Source organism: Aptenodytes forsteri, unplaced genomic scaffold (assembly GCF_000699145.1).
Source record: "Aptenodytes forsteri isolate BGI_AS27 unplaced genomic scaffold, ASM69914v1 Scaffold41, whole genome shotgun sequence".
NCBI lineage: Eukaryota > Metazoa > Chordata > Aves > Sphenisciformes > Spheniscidae > Aptenodytes > Aptenodytes forsteri.
The window spans coordinates 936,043-955,527 of record NW_008796211.1 but is presented as its reverse complement, the minus strand read 5'-3'; the positions used below and the strand labels follow the sequence as shown (position 1 = coordinate 955,527).

The 19,485-nt window shown below is 35.7% G+C and overlaps 1 protein-coding gene across 10 annotated transcripts in view; it reads left to right on the top strand.

Annotated features, from left to right (window-relative positions):
• Positions 1–19,485, top strand: part of MEF2C (myocyte enhancer factor 2C) — a 139,408-nt gene that overhangs the window by 63,074 nt on the left and 56,849 nt on the right. For all 10 annotated transcript variants that reach the window (XM_009288265.2, XM_009288264.2, XM_009288266.2 and 7 more), the window contains 2 exons: positions 646–843; positions 13,065–13,268. In XM_009288265.2, coding sequence (XP_009286540.1) covers positions 790–843; positions 13,065–13,268 — 258 coding nt within the window. In that variant the 5' untranslated portion in view covers positions 646–789. The remainder of the gene's footprint in view (positions 1–645; positions 844–13,064; positions 13,269–19,485) is intronic.

Below are 19,485 nucleotides of genomic sequence, written 5' to 3'. Positions count from 1 at the left end.
TATGTGTTTGCTAGTTATAAATCATTCGTCAGAACGTTTTATAATTTACATTGAAATGAAATGAGGGAAAATGCACTACTGTTTTCTTCAAGTATCTTGAGTAATACTTGCACTAATCTATATTCTTAAAGAATAAGGTTAAAAATTTTGGATTTAAAGTAGCTGACATCTCTCATCTATCAAGTAACACTTTAATAAAGGTCCATCCTATTTGCATAATGAGGGACATTATCACCTCTGCTGTCAAAACACAAGATTGTTTTCCCTTCAGAAATGAATTAGCTGGCCTACTTAGCATACATAGGTACAGAAAGGTTCATTAACTCTCTGATTTAGGTAATTTTTCATATTAGAACAGTGAGTGATATTTAAAACTAGAGACACCTAATTCCGTTAAAGTTTTGGCAATGCGTATTTCAGTCCTTTTCTTCATTTCTTGATATATTCGTGGGTTTGTTCATAAAAAGAAGCCTTTGAATTAAATTATTATTTCTCTATGTATTACTTATTTTATAGATGCAGTAAATTTTTATTATAATTTACTTGTACACTAAATTATAATTAGGATGCTTGGTCAGCTCCATATAATAGCTTTCATCTAGTTATCAATTTGGTAATAACATTTGATTTCTTTTCTGTGTTTAGCAGGAACAGATGCAGGGGACTGTGAACTGAGTAGTGCAAGTGCTGAAGAAGGAGGTTTGTTTTGAGGAAACGGGAAAGAGGAAGAAAAGAGAAGGGAAAAATACATAATTTTAAGGAAGAAGGAGAGAAAAAAAAACGGGGACTATGGGGAGAAAAAAGATTCAGATTACAAGGATTATGGATGAACGTAACAGACAGGTGAGTAGCAAATATGCTGTATTTGAACATCGTATTATATTTCTAAGGTGACTTATTCTCATAAGCGATTAAAAAGGTGATAGCTTTGTGTACATACACATATACCTACATATACACAATGTATGGAAGACTATCAAAGAAAAAGTACTTTTGAACAACCAGAGAAACCTCACTTTTTCAAAAGCAGTTTTTTTCAAGTTTAGTAACATGCATAGTTAGGAATTTATTACTTGAGGCCTTGATTCTATGAAGACTGATGTGTATGCTCTACTTTGGGCCCCCTCTGTACTCACTTTGACTTCAGTGTGTAATATACATGGTTAAGTGCATCTGCAAGTTGTTACAGGATACAGGCTTTTAGTACTGTATTTTGTGAACTATTATAATATTAGTTTATTTGCAGGAGGACTTGCATTTAAATTCATAGATCCAAATTTATTTTTCTACATGTTTGCAGTGTTGTTATTTTTACCTCCATATAAAAATGACACTACTTCATCTTACTACTAAAAAATTTCATCTTTTACTGTCTGAACATGAATTTTAAAAAGAATTTGAGCAGCCTAACACATTCTAAAACCCACATACAATAATATTGGCATGTTGTAGTTATGAAACAAAGTCTCCGTTACTGATGCTATGGCTAGATAGGTCCAGCAGTACTGGTTAATTAATTATTACCACTGCTTTAGATAAAATGGCGAGTAGCTGTCACATATTATCAACACTATCTCTGCTAGTTAAAATATGGTCATAAATTAGAGAAACTGCTTTCCTGTTTTCAGAAAAATAAAATTCAACAATTGGCATCTTAAAATAAAATCAGTGAAAAGCTGCTGCTGTTTACATTTGATGTAAACGGATGGAAGTTTTGTTGAAACTGGAGATTCACAAGTGTGAGAAACTCTCCATGAAATGATTTAATACTATGATTAGTGTTCTTCATACGTGTGGCTGCAATTGAAGAGTAATCTTCAGTAACTGTTTTTTAAGAACTTGATACTGAGTTACTATTAATACAATAGTTCTATTAACTTGATCTATAAATTTCTTCATATATTCAGGTTGGTTTTTAAGAAGTGATTATGTTGTTCATCTTCAAGGATTTTATAAAGCCATAAAGAACTCAACCTAGGCATAACAACAAATTATAATCTTTAAATATGCTTTCCCAGAATTTTTAAATTCTGTAGTGTTAGTAGTCACTTGTGTTCTTCATGGCAGAAAATCATGTTTAAAAGCAAAATTATATTTATGATGGATACATTTTGTCTTTTCCCTGAAGGTTGCCTTTTGCTATAGGCCAAGACAGAAAGCAGTAATTCTGTCAATATAAAACCACCACCATATTTATTTTAATTGCCTTATAGCTTGGAATTGAAATTGGATTTGAAATATTGAACTGAATTTATCATTAAACATTAAGACACTAGTTGTTTGGAACTTTCCCATACTACCATGGTTTCTTTTTGAAGTGACCCTGAATTATTCTGTAGATGATACTACAAAATTTTGCCATTAGTAACATTACTTTATACAATAGCTTCAGTGTCAACTTGCTTACTCAAATACAGGATTTACGGAGAACTTAATCCCCAGTTTTGTCAAAGAGATACCTTTCAAGAGGCTAAATTTACTTTAAAAAAATGAAGACAGCTAGTCATTCACAGTAGAGTTTCAAGACTTCTAGCACCAGCTTTCAGAACTAATAATCATGAATAAAACTATAACACTAGAATACTAACAACTGTAGTGTTAGTGCAGAAAGTGTTTATCTTGCTAGCGTTTGATAATATCCACCATGTTGATTAGTCACTGTGAGGCTGAAGGTAGAGATTTACATTACTTTACCCTCCACATAGTATAATTGGCTTGATTCTGCTTCTCATTTCTACTAATATATTGAAACATATTTTAGAAAGTGTTTCTACTGGTTTTACCCTCTTTGCATTTAGTGCCCTGATTTAAAGCTCAGTGAAGCCAATGAAAAGATTTCCATTGATTCATTTGGACTGTGGGATCAGGCTTTTCAGTTGTAACGATATATATGTGATTAAATACAACTGGATTTTCACTAATAGCTAATTAATCTTTTAACCACTTGTATAAGATATACTCTTTTACAAGCCTTACTGTTTCTTAAAATATAATGTATTCCGTGACCTACTGCTGCTTCAGTGAAGCTGCGTCGGTTTATTTCTTTTCTAACTTCCACACTTCCAGTAATCTTAAAATAGTAACTGGTTTATATTCCTATATTATTTTTTTATTTGATTACATAAATACATTTGAATTCACAGAAAAGATTAAAAGGTTGCACCAGAGAAAAAAAAGGTTAAAAGTTTTTGGTTAATAAAATTAAGATACCGGCTGAAGCAAGGTACCACAAAGCTTATTTGTAGCTCCATTTACCATGACATGGATGGAGACTTGTTTTCTTTTCTTTCTTACTACCTCACTGAAAGATGTTTGCAAGAACAGCAGCAAATCTGTTGGCTTGAAACTGCCTTATTGTTGCTTATATTCAAACTCAGTGTGGTTTCACAATACAAGGCATGTTGTATGGGGAATATGATATACATAGATAGTGCATCCTCAGCTGTTTTCAAGCACATAAATTCAATGTAGGACAGCACATGCAGGGAAAAATAGGTGGAACGTATCAAATGAGGGGATATAGCAATAGTTTAATTCTTCTCCCCTCTCCCAGTGCAAGGGTGAATCTGTTTGGATAACAAAGTTTTTGCAAAAGGGTTTAAGTTGTTACGAGGCCTGTGGAAGGTGATTTCTGTCCTTGCTTTTTCACTCATTTTCCCAGTGTCCTGACTAGCTATTTACGTTAACCATTGAATGGAGTACTTGTTCTATCAGTGTAACAGCTGTTTTCTTCCACGCTACTGTCTGCTATGGTAGGAGACTCCCCTACTGCTCAAAGTGCTTGTATGAGTGGATTGGGAAGGACAAAAATAGTGCTGACCTCCCTTCAAGAGCATTTCTTCTGAGCAAGTCTAGTTGGTTGGATTTGTGTACTTTAGTGACCATACTGGTAATAAATGTAACTTGAAACTGTCCTGAGTCAGATGTCTGGCTGCAAATCTCATAGAAATGTGCAATATGGGGATATGATCTGCAGTTTTCCAAAAACTATTTGAAACTTTGACATTTTGGTGTAAGTTAAAGGAAAACTACTGCAACCTAGACATTAGAGGCCCAGTCCTTTTACCCTGGACTGCATAAGGGCTCTGTCATTGACTTCACCGAGTGTAGAATTCAGGCTTTTAACTAGGAGGAGCTATTAATTTAATGTTGCTTCACGTGGGCTGCCAGTTGGCTGAATTTTCCTGGCCCTCATAGTTACCGTGTGGTGACAAAGGTGTCAAGGATGTTTGAATTTTCTGTCAATGATCACAAATTCTCTTCGGTTGTGAAAGTTTCAGAAAAGCCCATCTGAAAATTCCCTTTCACTCTGCTTTTAGCCACAGGGAGAAGGAGTATGAATAACTGCCAGGGCTAGAGTAAATGTGTATTTATTTGTGTAGTTTAGTTACCATCATGATATTAAATGGAAAGGAAAACTCTCAAGAGAATCCTGTTACAAGCAGCCAGTGTGACCAGAGACTTTCTTTTTAGTATTGCAACACTGGATAATATAGTCTTCATAAATGTGGAATGAATCTCTGGTAGTGTTGCTCAGGTTCATGAGATCATGGTAGCCTTGTCAACAGCCCATTCGAGTAGACTGCATACATGATATTAGTTGCACCACCAATAGAACTGATAGCCAAAAATATTAGCACTGACATCTGATGCTGGAAGCTCCTGACTGCTACAAGTTCTTTGTGCAGAAATTTCAATCGGGCAGATTGGAGAAGGCTGTTGTGAATAATTCTGGGTTGTTAATTTTTGGTTTTTTAAAAAAAAAAAAAATGAAAAGAGGAACGACATTTGCAAAAACATGGGTGAACTTTATTTTCATGTGTTTTCTTAATTGAAAGAAATAATTCAGCTAGCTCTGTCAGGGTCACACATGAAGGGAAAAATTGCATTCAACCGCCTCAGAAAAGTCCTTGTATTTTTTCTATTTGTTTTCCATCAGTTTGAAATATTTTGTAGTTTTAATGAGGGCCTTTTTGTGGTCTGCTGTAGACTGGGATCATCTGAAACTCTCTTTGCAGTGGTCCAGGCAGGGCTGCCCAGGCCTAAAACAAATAGGTGTAATGACATAAATGATACTGTATTACTGTTACACAAGGTCACTTACAAAATATCTCATTAAATCCATGATCTGTGAGCTAAATCCAGAGGTACATTGACCCAGGAAAGAGGGCCTATTGACCCAATGACATTCTGATATCGGGTCTGGAACACCCTGTTGCTTTTAAGCTGCAGGTTTTTCTAGTTAGTATTAAAAACTATCAGGTCTTAGATGTCGATCCACCATTTGCTATCCGTCTGATCATCTTGCTCATTAGTTCTGCATTTTTTTCCTGCTTGTGAAGCATGCTGTTGTCAGATTCACAGTTAAAACTGAGTTGAGCTTAGCTAATGATTCTGCATACTGTTTAAAACATCTCTTTCAATTTGTAATGAGCTGCTGGGAGCTTAAGTGTTATTAAACACCATAGGAAGTGTACACTTCAGTATTAAGGTGCTTAAATAGTAAGACACCCTTTTTAAAGTATCATGTCTGTGTAATTCTATGGGGTACGACAGTAACAAACACTTGCTGTTTAACTTTTTCATGCATAGACTTTTTATCATTCTTTGATTCCAGCAAATCTGTAAAGCTATATACCAAGACTTACTGCAGTTACCAGCTCAATAGAGAACAATTAAAGCAGATAAGTAAAGTGAGGTTATGGGGCAGGGGAAGAATATCCTGGAGGGAAATGACCGCTTGCAGGAAGACCTAGATTTGTTCTACTGACTTCGATACCTAATGCTGCTAGTTTCAAAACTAATTTCAGCCTCGTGTATCTATTTTTATCTGTGTTTCAGCTCTATGTAAAAGGAAAGAGTAAGAGACTATTGGCTGAATCAGAAACTCCCCTGTAGAAAGAAAGAGCCTTGCATATTAGTGCTAATATGAGCACAAGTTAGATAGAAAACTTTTTTCCACCAATTTCCTGATATTTTCAGTCTTCCCTCATGCGGTGTCTTCATTTTATCCAAGATCTGAGATTTTATGATTTTTTTTTCCCTCAGGGAAATGTTTTCGTATGAAAACGTAACTGCTTAACTATGCAACTAAGCATCATTCTGTTCAATGAACCTTTGTCTTAAACATCACATGCTTTTATCTTTTACATATTTGAATTCCTTCTCTTGCTTACATTAATTTGCACACAATAAGACATATACTTGGAATATAGCATTACAGTTAGGCCTTGATCCTGTCAAGTTAGGTTTCTGTAAGCAAAGAATACACCCCAAGTTTTCATGACTCCTCAATTGTAGTGATCTATACAACTCTGGCAGCAGTTTTCACGTTATGCCAGACTACCTGAGAAGTGAAGTTTTGAGAGAGCTGCTGAACTGAACCGTGAATTTCTAGAATGTATTATATTTAAGGTTAAGTGTGCTTGTATTACAAATGTATGTTCTGAGTATAATTCCAAGTGAATTAGCATAAGGTAAATATTTAGGTCAAATTAATTTTAATTTGAAATGTGAGCAAGAAGCCTAAGTAAGGAGAATGCAGTCGTGAATGAGGCATCTGCCAACACAGCAGAGCTGAAAACCTGCGCAGACACAGGCACAGCCTTGCTGTCTTGCAAGGAATGGTTTGGAAAGCCCTGGGGGAGAAAGAGCTGGAGGTGGGAAGCAGAACTGAAGCCATTGTGGAGAGGAAGAAGTTACACTCTTCCTGTTATGACAGGAAATGCAGACAAATGTGCTTCCTGACCATTTGCTCAGCAGGGAATGAAATATTCTTTGACCTTTACCTTATGAACATTTTAGCAGCACAGAACTAGTAAACATGTTTTTTACCCTAAACATCTATTTGTACCTGCCAGAACTGGTGATAACATACCAAAAAAAAGAAGGTGGCTTTCTTGTATATTGTATTAACTACTGTGTTTTTGATAGAGATGATTTTTTTGCTTAAAATATGTATGTATCTGTACATCTATAGATAATGGACTTAATCTTATCTCTCTGATTCAACAAAAGGAAATGAAGTATCAGAGAATAACCATTATTATTCTTGCATCCCTGTCTAGTTTTAGATCTTAATTTTCAAGTTAAAGTGGGAAGCATATTGATACTGCCTCACCTACAAATTTCTGAGTTGCTATATCATCTGTTAATTAACACATCTTCCAATTATCCCTCCTCTCTTTACATACAAAGAAAAAATTTGTATGAGAGATCCACCATCATGTGTTGGACTTGGGCAGACTGAAAAATATCACTATTTTAAGTATTTGATCTGTTATTTATATACTAACATACTAAAAATGAGGCATAACACACAAGTACAAAACCTTCCTTTTTATATGGATTAATCATGAACACTTTATTTGTTATAGCTATAATTTTAGGGCAATCCCGCTTAGAACTCCTCTTTATCTGGACTATTCAGCAAGTAGTAGCTCAATACGCTTGAGGCTTTCTGGGACAATAGCTCTTTTACCAGCATAAATCACTGCTGTCTCATCCCTGTAAGTTATGCTGGAGGGTTATAAGAACATGGAAGCAGGCTGCTGAAGGTCCTTCACTGCTCTTTAAAGGGTCTTTCATTTAATATGGCATGCCCGGCTATTGCATAAAGGATGGTTTGTCTAGAGCGAATCCTGCACTGGTGCTGCTTCCCAGTTCCACTGAGGGTTACTGTAAAGATTGTTGCAGCCAGGCCTCTTCATATGACAAACAGATCTAAACAAAAATCGAATTGGAGGAAGGGAAGAGAGAATATGACAAGAGCTGTTGCCTCTGGAGTAGTTATTTGGGGTTTCAGCATATGATAGGATTAGGTGCCTGGCAGTGACATTTTAGTCAAGAGCCCCTTGGTTTACACATGGCCAACTTGACTTTATTATGTTTGAAGTTAGGTAGATTGCTCATGTAGTGCCTCCTATTTGTCACAAACATCGTATCTCCCATGCTTGCTCTAGTCGCTGTGTCAGAAATTTAGACATTCCAGATGAAATAAGAACAAACAGAACAATATTTCATCTTGACCAGGCAGTGTCTATATCAGATACTTCTGTGCATCAGAGATCCCTGATTTTCACTAGTCACTCATACATGTTTAATGGCAGGAAATGTATATGGGAAGGATTATGTGCAAATTCCCTGTTTCTCTCATTTTCCTATGTCAGCAGCTATGTATCTTTATAATCAGGATAGGAAGAAGTAAGGAGAACACTGATATTTTGCCACTGGCTGGACTGAATTGCTTGAAAGATCACAGGACCACTACTTTCAAAACATAACATGTTAGCACATATGCTGTGAATGTTAGTGACAAACATGGAGTGCTGTTATGGTTCAGCCTCTTGGAGTGTTTGAGATTTCAGAAAAAGTACTAGAAGGACCTGAATCAAAAACAAAGATAAAATAAAATAAAATAATCCCAAACCAACTCCCACCAAAAAATACAGAAAGAAACAAAGACTACATTGTGACAAAGATAAATAATGTATCCTGAAGGCTGTATTCATTAAATGGGAGTATTTACGGCTGCTTCTGTTCCTCCACTGATGTATTAACATCTGTAAGAAGCATATAATTGTTGTTACAAATTTAGCTAAATAAAGACTATTACCAGTGGCCACTATTACCATTTACACACACACACACATTTCAATTTAAATTTCAGCACGTGAAAGAATTTATACTTGCAACCAAGCAACGTTACCTTCTAGTTTATTTAGTTTAAGTAAGTTTTACCTACTAGCGATTAAACAAGAAAGTCAGCTCTGGGCCAAATTACCCTCTAAATGGAGCATATCACAGTGTGTGATATGCATACTTGAATTCAGGCTGTCTACAGCCCCACTTACAGACATTGCAATGACTAGTCCATGAACCATCTCTCAGAAGACTCTTGCAGCTGCATGCATGAAGAGCTAGTTGAGAGGTGTTTCCATGGTATTGAAGAAGAGCCAGAGTTGAAGTGGAAAAATGTCCTTTTAACAATCCTCTTTTGTCAATGCCTTTCCTTTAGCACATACAGTGGGTCTCACCTTTAGTTAGAATTACATCCAAAATGCATAAAAAGCTCGCCTTGATTTATATCAAGAAAGTTGGAAGCTGGCTACTTCACTGTTGGGGTTTTTTTTAGTTTTCCCAATACTTGAAAGCAGCATCTGATTTGCTCACAGCCTATAAAGTCATCAGCATTTATGCTTCTTCATATACAAAAATGCTGCAAGCTTTAGTGACCTACCTTCTCGGTACCGCCATTCCTGTTATGAGGGCAGTTTGGCTCTTAAATTTTTTAAAATAACCTTTAAATAAGTAAAATAACCATAGTGCTAAGACAAATAGTAATAGACTAGTGGGTTTTCAGTTAATATGAAGGGATGGAATTAGGTTATTTTTTGGTATGTTTCAGAAGTAAATGTGGTACTCTCTGCACACTGCTCTTTTTGCAATACTTATAAAACTATGCATAAAAGCGCCTCATAACAGCATTTAGAAACTGTGCTGGTGTTTCAAACCTTGTGTTTTATACACACATGCTTAAAAAGGTTTTAAAGACAGTTGAATGCTGGCCTCTTATCTGTTCCACTTCCTCCCTCTACTCCACTTTCATTCTCCCCAGTTCTCACACTGTCATTATAAAATATTATATCCCAAAAAGAGAAGGACTTCCTAAATTGCCTATCATTCTTCTAAAAAGGAGAAAATGTGTACTGAAAACCACCTACAAATTAGCAGTAGTTTAGACAGCAGGGATAATTAATCATATCTTGATTAATATTGTCAGGAAAGAAAATGTAGTGCTTTGATTCTTGCTGCTGAAAAAAGTTAAATATTAAGCAGATATTGAAATCCATGCACTTTTTTGGATGTTCTTTTTTAACTATGTTGATGAATTGTCTCACTGTACATGTGTTTTCTTGCAGTCTCGCTAGTGTTCTTTATGTCAAATGACAAAATGACATTGTCCGTTGTTATGTGATGCTCTCACTACTGAGAACCTTGAATGCAGTATATGACATTAAGACTATGTGACCGCCTGGATTTTTTTGGTACTGTAGCTACAGCTACTCAAAAGCTTGTGTTCATGTGGATTGTGTGTGTCTTGTTCATTCTTAGCACTGAGTCAGTTCAAGTGTAGTCAAAGCTTCTTAAGTGTAGGTTGCACACTGCCTTCCACCTAGACAAAAGAGATCAAATGTTTTAAATAATTTATGGTAATTTTTACCACTCAGCTATTTTTCTGCAATACTAGAATATTATCTGCTACCTTAGACAATATTTATTAGATGCTTCTAGTTTGGGTGAGTATGGTTAACATAACAAATGGTTAACAAATTGACACCCAAAAAAAGTTAAGTAATAAAGATGCTGTCTACTTATATTGCTCACAAAAATATTTTAGCATATGGAAGAGAAGTATATTCATCTTCCTTATGTAGCCACATAGAAGAAAGTGTAAAAAAAGATCATTGTTTTTAAATGGCTTGAAGAGTATTCTTAATCTTTCCTGAAGTTACTGACCTTTCACTATACGTTTGAAAATACAAGTTCACCCATACTATGAACTGTTGTAAAAGCATAACAAATTTACATATATGTATGCAATATATATATGTAAAGATAAGCCACAATGAATGGCATATTTAAAAAGTAATATTCCAGATCACCACACAAACAGTAGATATAATTTTTTTTAATGCATTTATCAGCAGTGGCAGAAAGCATTATCTGATAGATTTAGAAAATGTTAGAAAGATCAAGGAGTTAAAAACAAATAAAATTCAGAGCAATTAAGATTATATTTTATAGAAAGAAAAAAAAGATCTCGCTGATTTGTTCTTTTCTTCACTTTCCACAAAAAGGAACTCTAACCAGTATCATTCTGGTGATAAGTATTATGAAATAAGTATGTGCTATGCAGCACAGCTGTGTGGTTATTCTAAATGTTCAGGAGCACCTAAAAGTAAACACAAACAGTGGCTTTAAAGATATTTCTGTACTGGAGTGTACTTTGATGGTAAGAAGCTGTAACATGCTAAATTCTGAGGTTTCTGTGCAACAGAAACCATACTGTACAGAAACACTCCACCTACAGCACTGTGGTCAAAAAGTTGATTGAAAGGCATTTTAGATGCAGAAAAAATATGTTGAGTTGTACGTTTTATTTTCTGTATGTTTAGCTTTTTCTAAAACATGCTTTTATATATATGTATATATATTTCAACAAGTGCATTGCAATTTTCTGTCATCAGAGAAAACATTAAAGGAGTATTTGAAAGACTAGGGTTTTTTTCAGAATTTGAATGAATTTTTGTTACCTATCTCATTATTTGTTCCAAATATCAAAAGCCATTGAGACAGACAAATTTAGAAAGAACTTACTATCAATTATGCATACTTGAGACCAGTGCTGTGGAAAGTGTGTTTTTAAAATGCTTGAATAATTGTATTTAATGGCAATCCATCTTTTCTTAACAGTATGTTGACAGAGGCTAAAGAGATTGAAATGACAGTAAAAGGAATAACATTCAGTATACATTTGGCAGAATAAATGTTCATAGTATTGGCACAGAGCCCCATCTTTCTGAGATGGACTAGCAAATAGCGATTGGCAATACTTAAAGGTCACGTTTTCCATGGCCTAACATGCTGGGATTTTAAGGTACTCTGGGGTCACAGTTAGCATTAACTTGCATTAGGAGTGTTACAAGATAAAACAGCAGCCATATGAACCATGTACAGACGAATCTTCTTGCCTCAGCATTAAAGTGCAGAGGTGCTACTGCTTATGGGTATTAAGGAATGGTAGCAACAAGTGCAGGATTAGGCAGACCTATAAACTTGGTTGCAAGCCTGTCCTTGACATAGCAAATACCTTGACTACATGTTAAATTTGATTAATAATGGGCTTAGCAAAACCGTATTTTCGTCTTAAAAACTCTCCTCACTGAAAATTATTAGGAAAAAAAAAAGATGTAAAAAAGTCACAGTGATTGTATACACTTAATGGAAATTGCATATATGAAGAAACAGAAGAAGGAGAAAACATCAACCATACAGTTAGCTTAAACAGCTCATGGTAGTTTCTTATTGAGTCACATGTCTTACTGGGACTTGTAAGCTAGTGCAGAAAAGAAAAGAAAAAAAAATTATTTGATGTGCAGGTCTTCTATTGTCAAAACAGTCCCCGTGGAAGATTATGGTTTTGTACAGAGTAACGATATTTTTCGTACTGCCTAGGTTTTGCATGATGTCAGGGCATTAGCTGGCCTACTGAGAACTTACAAGCACATCCCTGTTTTTTCCTATATAATATGACCCAAAGTCCTTTGTACTAAAAAATGCCAGTTTGTATTTATAAGCATCTAATTTGAAATGAAATAAAGTATGCTACATCTGTGTTTAGAAAAGACCTTGTTTCAAAGGTGGTATTTGTTGCTGGCCAACTATTGTTTGTTCTTCATTCATGCTTTGTATTTCTCATTTCTGACATGAGTTTTTGAATTTTTAACACCAGATATTTCTTCAAAACTATTGTGAGTGTTGTTTATATGAGCAATATGTCTGTTTCACACAACTTAAATTCTGTATGAAATAATTTCTTCCACTAAAAATCTAGCAGGAGTTGGGGGGCATGGAATCAAAGCCAATCAGTATAATAAAAAAAAATTTACTCCACATGTTCAAACCATTTACAGCTGCAAATCTGAGGTGCAGTTTTAAAATATTGATGGGAAAGATATATGCAGTATAAAGAGTATATGAATTAAAAAGTTACAGAGAAAGATGCAGTATCAACACTTCATAGCGCTGCTTAATGAAAATGTCCCATGCTCTTTACCTGTTCCTCGAGTCTTGTGTAGTGAGAATTAGGTATATTTCCTCACTTACATAACACACACACATACTTATATTCTGTTTTGGAACTATATTTATATTTATGCATTTGCCTTCTGAACGTGTTCAATTCAAAGACTACAGCAGTCATACATTATATTTCCAAAAAAAAAAAGAATGACTACAAAGACCAGCTTGGTCTTGACAGACCTTTATTTCTTTTTTTCCAGGTGACATTTACAAAGAGGAAATTTGGGTTAATGAAGAAGGCTTATGAGCTGAGTGTTCTGTGTGACTGTGAGATTGCTCTGATCATCTTCAACAGCACCAACAAACTGTTCCAGTATGCCAGCACTGATATGGACAAAGTGTTGCTGAAATATACTGAGTACAATGAGCCGCATGAGAGTCGAACGAATTCAGATATTGTTGAGGTAAGATTTTGTGTTCTGTGGGGATTCTTTTTTTGCTTTGCTCTGAGATGGAGGTACTCAAAGCGAGAGGCCTGATCATCTTTCCCGAGTGTTGTAGAACGTACCCTGAAGGTGACATAGTGTCAGGAGAGCAGAACAGGGACAACAGAGTGTTGGTTTGGGAGATGGTACAGCAGAGACAGGAGGGAATCCATGCCTTTTGTGAGCTGTAAGTTTTATCCTCCTGAGTCTCATATGCTCAGCAGAAACTCCTGCGGTGGGATCTCTGGCTCCCTGTTGTCCAGCTTTCTGTGTTGCTTTGTCCCTTTGTCCCATTAGTCCTCTCCACGCCTGGACCACTACCTCCCAGCTGAATCTCCCCCTTGTCACCTAGTCGCTCCTGGTGACGTGGTCTCCCAAAAACATTGTGCGCCTTGTCTCCTCACTCCAAAAATTATTATGTCCTCCGTCCAGGAGGAACTAAAAAAATATATTGTAAAAGATGTGGAAGAAAAAGATTTAGAATCACTGCTTTAAGGCATTCGACTGACTTGTTTAGCTTTTTGATTATTTACAGAGGAAGGAGGTTTAATAAAATGCAAGAAAAGTTCACTTACAAGCTGCACAATAACAAATGTTTCAGCTACCTCACACAGAATGCGATTACCATAATATAATAATAACAGTATCAAAGCAATAATATCAGAATGTTAGGGACACCCTGTAATTATTTAAAAAAAAATATATAGGACAAGTTGTATTTACAATTGCTGAAATTTATTAATTAAAATTTAAGATTTTCAATTTTAAGCTTCTAATATTTGCAGAAAAGTCAGTTTACTTTATAATCACATTAGGATTCAAGCCACGCAAAATAAATGAAGCTTTCAATGATTTTGTTGTAATAGCAAAACACTCAGAGTGATATCTAAAAAATTGGTGATATGATTTATGCAGCTCCTGTTTTCAAAGCACCTAAGTGATTAGGCATCTAACGGTATCATTTAAAAAAGTATTGGAAGGGTGAGGTCCTGTCTTAAAGATCAGTGAAAATTTACTCATAACTGCTACTGAATACCTTGGCCTATACACTTAGATTACTTCAGATCGTTTTAAAGGTGTTAGTTTCAGATTTTTAAATAATCTGGACGTTGTCTAAAATGAGACTTCAGTGCTTTTGGAATCTTTGCCTGGGTTAGTCATGTATTGGAGACTAGCAATGGAAGAAAGTAAGTGTGTGAATTACATATAAATTGCTTTTGATGGAGAAAAAATACTGTATAATAGACATCGTTACACTTGTTACAAGATGTCACAGTCACACCACCATAGATTGGCAAAGACTGCAACCCAGGAATATATATCACTCTTCTGTCTATCCTTACGTCAACATATAGGATGATACTGTTTTGCTTGCTTCATGATCTCCTAGGAGATTTTCTCCCCGATTAGGAGAGGATGAGGTTCTAACAGCAGAACAAAAATTTATGTGAATTAAGACTAAGAGGAAAGTACATAATTTCTTCCTCCTCTCCATCATCTCTTTTCCTCTCTTACTTCAAATATCCTATACAGACATGAAGCCTTTCCTGTCACCTAGCTCTGGTAAGCCCGTGCCCTGCCCAGCAGAATTCAAATTCTGTCCCCAAAATAATGCCCTGTCCTCTTTTAGTGGCAAAAAGCCAGAATATTCTTAGCGTGAAAAGTTTCCTGTGATATCTTTACTTCTTCGTGCAGGCTTTCTTGTGGGAATGGGTGAGTAAGCCGGTAGTTAGGGATTTATTACTTGCTTCACAATGAATGAATACTTTTGATCATGAGGATCATGGTTTTTCAAGAAACTTGAGTGAAAATGTAAAATTTAAAATATTGTCTATTTTGTTGTAACTTTGAGATTTTCAGAAAGAGTACTCTCTGCACCAGCAAAGTCCCTTTCCTGCAAAAATAGTGGGCCAGTTTAGATAGGCTGATAGGCAAGTTTGCATGCAGACATGTAATTTTCTGGCTATACCCAAAATTTGGTGGGCATCCCTTTTCACTCCTCTAAAAGGAGCAAAAAAAAGTAGGTAATTGAAATAAACATTATTTAAATTGAGTAATCTAACCATAGGCAGAAAAGGCCAAATTAAGTGCATGTTTATAGTCTTTCCATATGTTCTGTCAGCTCTGAATTCAGTCATTTGATCATTTTGCTGTTATGTTTTTCAATGTTCTGCCTGTAGTGCAAAATACTTAAGCCACACCAATGCCAGTACTGTTTCAAGATCAGAGTACTTGTGCGGGGTGTAGGTTTTGAACAAGGGTTTCATATTATCCTGCCTTTACTTGATAATTAACATCACAGTTAGCAGTACAATAGAGGAATAGAGCCCATGAAAGTATGCAATCTGAGAAATGGCTTGACTCTTGGTGTAGTTTGGATATATTTTTGGGTACAGGATAAATCTGCCACACATTTAAATATTTAAATTGATCAGTTAAACTGACTACATTACACGTATTTTCCTTGTAAGGAATCCGTTTTTTTTTTGCTTTCAGACAGCTAGATTTCACACTTACAAGTTTTTAATCTTGTTCTTCTAGAGCAATCAACAGCAGCTGAGAAACAAACAGAGCTGATTAAATCTGATCATTTTCAACTAAATGACTGTTCAATAACTATATTTCAGTAGAAGAAAAGGGCATAGCTGTGCTCACAGATTTCTGCACAGTATTAGAGAAAGAAAACTTTTTAGGTAGACTTACAAAAATTTGAAATATAACTGTCAACCGTATAAAGGTCTGTAATTTAGAATCCAATTTCTGTTCACATTCAGCATAATATTAACTATTTAGTTACTTTTTGGTTGTGGTAGAACTGTATCAGTCATTAGAATGTGGTATAACTTCTTTGAACAATCTGTATTCAAAGAAAATCAAAAGAGTAGGTCTCTAATATGTAGTTAATTACTTTTAAGTTAAACCACTGCTATTCAAATGGAAAAAATACATGAATTTTCACATGGGTCTGGCTAAAGCTGTTAATTATATTACGCAAATGTTTTCAGTTTAATTACTGGGATTAATTATATTTAGCATTTCTGAAGGAATGAGTCTTCAGGCCATAATTTGTTATTTGAAGTATCAGAAGACACCAAGAGACATACATCTAACAAACATTACACTGTTTTTCAAGGGAAAAATTATTTGACATTCATTTTAATACTTGTATTACTGCAAAGTAAGCGATTTGGTCCTACCCATCTTATAGGTATATGATCTGATTACACCTGTCATGATGTAAAATGGAGTGGCTAATATTAAGAGAATTGTAAAGTTCAGTTACTGTTATTCTTTCAGCTCTTTTTGTTTAATGATTTAAACAAATAGCTTATACTTTCTTTACACATGTAGTAATTTTATTTACATGTAATCGATATAACTGAGATGGTCTTTTCCAGTTGCCTCATTCAAAATGGAGTTGATTAATGTGCAATTTAGTATATCTGAGTTCTTTAGATCACAAAAATTATCTATCAGCTGAATGTATTTCAGTCATTACCCAGTAAATATACTTACTACATCCACAAGTAACTAAAAGTCAATGTGTACTCATGAAGGAGAAAATATTTGCATTCAACACTGAAGTTTATCCATTTTAAGCAACAGTGACAATTATTGTGAGTCTTACCAAAATCTGTGTGGAGGTTTTATGATATGTATTAGTTCTGCAAAAAAAATGTTCATTCTGAGACTTCTGTTTAGAGTTAACTGGATTCTTAAAACTGAAGCCTTTATGTCCTCACCCACCAAACCACTCACACCACAGTTGTTCATTCAATTTTGCTTCAGTTAAAAAGTGCATGTTGGTTGCTGGATATAGTAACTTATTTTAAGGAATAGCAGAGCCTGTGCAGGGTTCCTTCGACACTGAGGAAAAAAAGATTAATTTCATCTTTATGCTAACTTCCAAGTGCTGTATGTAAATACCAACAAAAACTTATTCAGCAGCTGTCATTTAAAATCCTGTGATATAATTACTAGGAGATTTGTAATTCTTTACTTTAAAATGGGATTACATTTTCTCTCATTACAAAATCCTGTGGCATTTGGTACACAGTCTTTGGTACAGAAGTAGTGTTCTTACAACTAGAGTTCCAATCTGTCCTTAGAAATTTGTCAATACATCCAGTTCCTATCTGCTGTATCAGAAAAAACTTACCTTATGAGTTTGTTGTTTTACATTATCAGCACAGTCGTATAGGACTAGGCAATAATTTTCTTATGGCAATGAGGAAATGGGGAAGAGTAAATGTCAGAGTTTTACAACAGACAAGTACATGCATTATGCATTTTTTGCATTTATTTAAAATGAGGCCAGATCCTCTCCTTGTTTCTGTAAAACAGAAGTGGATGTAACACAACTTATTTCAGTGATATTTCACTGCCACACTACTATGTGTAATGAGAATCCAGTGCCAAAGCACTGTAAGCCTACTGCTTAGGAGCTCAGAAAGGACATCACCCTTAGATTGCAAGGGGCATATTTCAGAGTAGGAATACAGGGAAATGTTTTGCATCTCGGCTGCAAATGTAGTTACAACCCTAACCATATTACAGAAATCTGCTGTGGTTCTTCAGCTAAGCCAGCAAGCCTTTGCTGATTTAAGGTGAAACTTGCTGCCTGTTTTCTCTCTCGCTGTCCCTTCTTCCTCGTCACTTCTTTCATGTCAAAGCATCAGCTACTGTCTCAGCTTTAGCAGACGTCTGAGGAGTTTTTACTAAGTCCTGGTTTTGATTCTGTTTCTTAGATATTGAGTCTAATATGCTGATCCTTGCTCTGTGTACACATAAATCATTCCTCCACAAATCACTAACCACTTCATCTTTCAACTCTTTTTAAGCCCCCAATCCATCAATTTATTTGACCCTGCTGCTCTTATTGTCCCTTTTTCTCCAACTGGCTTCTATTCCTCTGCTCATTCAGTGGTCGCTACCTTTAACTCAAGTTCTCCTACTAGGTCAGCCCTTTCAAATTCATCCCATTCATTAGACATATCTTCCGTTTTCTGGCCAACATACATCCACCTCCTCAGTTCCCCTCTGCCACACCGCTAATCACTGGTAGAGGAAAAAGAGGAACAACACAAACTTCCTCCATTTTTCTCTTTGCGAACTGAGGTTCTATGTTATCAGTGCTGATCACCCACCAAATCTTCTCTGAATTTCGTAAAGTTCACTACTTAAAACTGCTACTTTGCATGCATGCACACACATCTGTCTGATCTTTGCAGCTGTCTTTCATCTTACAAGAAACTCTTCCATGACCTCAGTTCTTTTCCTTTTCTGAAATATCTCTCTTGCTATCTGCCTTTCGCTCTATCTTTTACTGGCATCTGGCTTCAACTACTCCTTTTTTTTTCCTCTTTTTTCTTTTTTTTTTTTACACTTAGAAGGAGTTCAGGGTCCTCGACATAGGCTTCTACATATAGGAAGAAGTCAGCTCCTGCAATACACTGTCATATCCTTCTGCTTCAATAAAACCTTATCCTTGTTTGGCTTCTCAGCTATACATTGTCCTACTCTGTGGGTTTTTTTTCACCTGAGTATTTATCAAGCATACTATGCCCTTTCACCACCTCTCCACTCACTTTTGCAATTTTGCTGTATTCTAATGTACACTAACAGGACCCATCTCAAAGTATTTACAGCCCTACTTCAGACATGTCACAGTAAGAACAGGTAGCAAAATAAGGTGGTGATGATGATACAGTAATATGATTCTCCCTGTAAGATACATCAATCCTGTTTCCGTCAAACAATGTTTATACCTCTCATACCAAGGACCATATTTTCACCATTTCTGAGGGTCTCCTCGTCTTCAACTCATCCTCAGTTTCAACCTTCTTAATCTCTTGCCAGTTGCACTCCAGTACATACTTCTTTTTCTGTCTTCCTGTCCCTGAGAGTGTCATTAAGCTGTGCTCTCCTTTGTCTCATCTCACCAGCTGCTCCTTCTGTCTGCCTGTTAGGGATTGCTTTTGCATTACACTTGGTGCCCCTCCATCCTCTTTTCCCTCTCCTTTCTCACTGAAATTGGGTCAGTTTGGAGAAACTTGCATTGGGTGAACTCTTGCTTTTAGTGATACTGAAGACTTCATCAAGAAGTACCCTGAGCTACTCTAGAAGACTTTAATTATCCTAGGGCCATTGTGATGGGGTTGCTGGTTGGCCATAGTGAAAAAAGTAGTTCTAATTT